Source organism: Phytophthora infestans, genomic scaffold (assembly GCF_000142945.1).
Source record: "Phytophthora infestans T30-4 supercont1.6 genomic scaffold, whole genome shotgun sequence".
In the NCBI taxonomy this organism is placed as follows: domain Eukaryota; phylum Oomycota; class Peronosporomycetes; order Peronosporales; family Peronosporaceae; genus Phytophthora; species Phytophthora infestans.
This window is the reverse complement of record NW_003303753.1, coordinates 2855348-2859686: the sequence shown is the minus strand read 5'-3', so window position 1 is coordinate 2859686 and position 4339 is coordinate 2855348. Positions and strand designations below refer to the sequence as shown.

Genomic DNA, 4339 nt, shown 5'->3' with positions numbered 1-4339 from the left:
TACCACGCTAACCGCGATCACCGGTGCGAGAATCGACTCATCCAATTCTTGAACTTTGCTTACACAGATATTCGAGACCTTGACGGGCTTGATCACCGATGGGGTTGGTGTAGGAATAACCTCAGCAATAGCTGGGGTATTCGGTTGAGGCGGCATTTCTTCTATTATGTTAGTCTCTACGACAATAATTTCCTCTCGATCAATAATAATCGCGTTGTTGCCACATTCTTTGTTGCGAGCAAGTTTTCACTGCTCCACGTTGCTTTTAATGAAGCTGCACATTTTCGTAGTTGTGTGACTAAAATTATGTTTTGTTTATTCTTAATAGACTTCGCTTAAGATGGACTCGTCATTTTTTAAGATGTCGTACTCAGGAATTATCAGCAGACGACACGTTAGCGGGCTCATCAGTTTATAGTGTCATCGCTAAATATTGTATGAGTACGACACATTAGCGGAATCGACATTATCGAAGTGTCCATGTGTGAATTATCTTGTATCCTCTATCGAAACAGGGGGGTATTGCTATGTTTCGATACACTTAGATGACGAGCTCATTGTTGCGAGAGGCATTGTGTTCGGCTTGCGTCCAGCTATTATGTCCATCTTTCTTTTCATTAGAAGCCACGATAGCAACTCTAGATCAATCTATATATCTCAGTGTAGAAGTGTACATCGTTGCTTCTGATAAGGTGGTTGCCTTTTTTGTCGGTACAATACCGGTTTACGGGGTGGTTTCGTTCATGAATTCATGATTGTTTTTGTCCAATCAGGTCATGAATTCATGGTATATCGGTAAATGTGAGATCGCGACGGCACCCTCCGATTTTGGCTACCGAGGATGTAACATTCGTTGTGACACCGTTTTTTCATAACTGTGATGTGCCATTAATCTATGAGCTCATCGATTCGCACTACTCGCTCACTACGTCCTTGAACTCATGAGCCAAAAGACCTGAGCAGCCTTGCGCTAGTCCGCTTCTCGCAATGTTGTCCAGAGACTCCTCCACATCATTCAAGCGATCCTTGACGGTTTTCTTGCGGTCCATCTCTTCGCGGAGTGCATTGATCGTTTCCAGATGGATACCGACAAGAAATCCATCCTTGATAAGAAGTGCAGCACCAGAATCTCCAGCGTACGTTGGGCACGAATACATGATGTGTCTTCTGTGAGCACTGATGGAGATACCGGGCTACCGGAGCAAATCCCAGTTGATTCTTGAACACGTCTTGGTATTCGTCAATACCGAGTCGATACGATGCCAACACAAGATCATAGCGTCCTCTTAGTTCATCTGGTCTTTCAATTCATGGAGGAATGAAGAATGATCTGGGTTTGGACGACTTCAAAATCGCAAAGTCCAGCAGAGAGCTGCGAGCAACAACTTCAACAGCTTCAATACCTTCCTTCAACGCCAGAGACACCATGCTTTCCCACAGTGTGTTGCTCCGTTAGGTTATGGTCGCATGTCACCGCTAGAGTCGGGCTGAAAAACACACCCATTCCAACACCGTTGCGTTCTTCGTCTTCTTCCACGATCACAAATACTGCCTTTTCGACTTGTTCTTGAACGTTTGGCTGGATAAAATAGCGTGAATCGCTTTCTGCGCGCTTCGGCACTTGCACAATGAGCGCATTATCTTCATTATTCCCATACGCCGTAACTGGGGACCCCGACTGGGGCAGCAGCACGCTTCGCTTCGCATCGTACTCCGCCCGGTTCGCAAAGACTGTGAGATCGGACGCAGCAATCCCTGCTAGGTGGCTGTCTCTGAGCTTCTCCTTCACCGCATCCCGCAACGCAACAACATCTTCGATATCCACGACAACAGCATCAGTCGACGTCACCGCGTTCCCATCTTCGCCTACGAGCTGGAACCATTTCCGCGCCATCCTTCAATCTGACACGGCAACTTCGAGAATGAACTCTCATGAAATAACCTCAACTGAGGTTTTAGAGGACGAAGCGTATCGTCTATGTTTCATTGTCCGCTCTTCCTACCCCTAAAAAGAAATCGAGAGTACCCCTAGCCATCCTCAGAGACAGCGATGATGTATTAATAGTATGTAGTATTGTGCGTTCTATTCGAAATTTCCGCGGGCCCCCCCGCTACTGTGACCATCAAGCACGAAGAGTCGTCTCGACATCATCTACTTCTTCGGAAGCAAAATTGAGCGTGCTGGTTGCGGGTTGCTGGATATCAAGAGTTGCACTGAGCGTTCCGGCAAACCGGCTCCAACACTGTGCTCGAAAGGTCTCTAATAATTTGCCGAAGCGGGACGATTCGGAGAAAGGCGCGAAGCGAACGGCGAATCGACGCTGCGCTGTTAGAGGTCAAAATTAAGAAAACCTTTTTTATTATCTAATAAGATACCAGATTCACGTTGAAGTTAAAGTGACAGCGCATCTCGCAGTGCGAGACTCGCACAGAAGACTCCGCGCACTTGTCATGAATGAAGATGGCGAGTCAGAGGATCTATTATGGATTAGCGCCAAAAATCATGTTGTATGATAGGGCTACCACGACTGGGATGCGCGGGCTGTCTGTCAGACGGCCCGCGGAAATTTCGAATAGAACGCACAATACTACATACTATTAATACATCATCGCTGTCTCTGAGGATGGCTAGGGGTACTCTCGATTCCTTTTTAGGGGTAGGAAGAGCGGACAATGAAACATAGACGATACGCTTCGTCCTCTAAAACCTCAGCTGAGGTTATTTCATGAGAGTTCATTCTCGAAGTTGCCGTGTCAGATTGAAGGATGGCGCGGAAATGGTTCCAGCTCGTAGGCAAAGATGGGAACGCGGTGACGTCGACTGATGCTGTTGTCGTGGATATCGAAGATGTTGTTGCGTTGCGGGATGCGGTGAAGGAGAAGCTCAGAGACAGCCACCTAGCAGGGATTGCTGCGTCCGATCTCACAGTCTTTGCGAACCGGGCGGAGTACGATGCGAAGCGAAGCGTGCTGCTGCCCCAGTCGGGGTCCCCAGTTACGGCGTATGGGAATAATGAAGATAATGCGCTCATTGTGCAAGTGCCGAAGCGCGCAGAAAGCGATTCACGCTATTTTATCCAGCCAAACGTTCAAGAACAAGTCGAAAAGGCAGTATTTGTGATCGTGGAAGAAGACGAAGAACGCAACGGTGTTGGAATGGGTGTGTTTTTCAGCCCGACTCTAGCGGTGACATGCGACCATAACCTAACGGAGCAACACACTGTGGGAAGCATGGTGTCTCTGGCGTTGAAGGAAGGTATTGAAGCTGTTGAAGTTGTTGCTCGCAGCTCTCTGCTGGACTTTGCGATTTTGAAGTCGTCCAAACCCAGATCATTCTTCATTCCTCCATGGAATGGAAGACCAGATGAACTAAGAGGACGCTATGATCTTGTGTTGGCATCGTATCGACTCGGTATTGACGAATACCAAGACGTGTTCAAGAATCAACTGGGATTTGCTCCGGTAGCCGGTATCTCCATCAGTGCTCACAGAAGACACATCATGTATTCGTGCCCAACGTACGCTGGAGATTCTGGTGCTGCACTTCTTATCAAGGATGGATTTCTTGTCGGTATCCATCTGGAAACGATCAATGCACTCCGCGAAGAGATGGACCGCAAGAAAACCGTCAAGGATCGCTTGAATGATGTGGAGGAGTCTCTGGACAACATTGCGAGAAGCGGACTAGCGCAAGGCTGCTCAGGTCTTTTGGTTCATGAGTTCAAGGACGTAGTGAGCGAGTAGTGCGAATTGACGAGTTCATAAATTAATGGCACATCGCAGTTATGAAAAAACGGTGTCACAACGAATGTTACATCCTCGGTAGCCAAAATCGGAGGGTGCCGTCGCGATCTCACATTTACCGATATACCATGAATTCATGACCTGATTGGACAAAAACAATCATGAATTCATGAACGAAACCACCCCGTAAACCGGTATTGTACCGACAAAAAAGGCAACCACCTTATCAGAAGCAACACTTCTACACTGAGATATATAGATTGATCTAGAGTTGCTATCGTGGCTTCTAATGAAAAGAAAGATGGACATAATAGCTGGACGCAAGCCGAACACAATGCCTCTCGCAACAATGAGCTCGTCATCTAAGTGTATCGAAACATAGCAATACCCCCCTGTTTCGATAGAGGATACAAGATAATTCACACATGGACACTTCGATAATGTCGATTCCGCTAATGTGTCGTACTCATACAATATTTAGCGATGACACTATAAACTGATGAGCCCGCTAACGTGTCGTCTGCTGATAATTCCTGAGTACGACATCTTAAAAAATGACGAGTCCATCTTAAGCATAGTCTATTAAGAATAAAGA

At 46.8% G+C, this 4339-nt stretch overlaps 2 protein-coding genes across 2 annotated transcripts; one reads left to right on the top strand and one right to left on the bottom strand.

Moving 5' to 3' along the window:
* Window positions 1-541: 541 nt before the first annotated feature.
* PITG_04781 (uncharacterized protein) lies at window positions 542-1894 on the bottom strand (the record flags this gene model as incomplete). The annotated part of the gene is made up of 3 exons (XM_002905455.1): window positions 542-593; window positions 916-1129; window positions 1501-1894. 3 exons carry the CDS (start codon window positions 1892-1894, stop codon window positions 542-544), a joined length of 660 nt encoding a protein of 219 aa, XP_002905501.1.
* An 872-nt stretch (window positions 1895-2766) lies between these two features.
* Window positions 2767-3744, top strand: PITG_04780 (CRN domain-containing protein-containing protein; the record flags this gene model as incomplete). The annotated part of the gene is made up of 1 exon (XM_002905454.1): window positions 2767-3744. The coding sequence occupies one exon, from the start codon at window positions 2767-2769 to the stop codon at window positions 3742-3744; it is 978 nt and encodes a 325-aa protein (XP_002905500.1).
* Window positions 3745-4339: the final 595 nt, after the last annotated feature.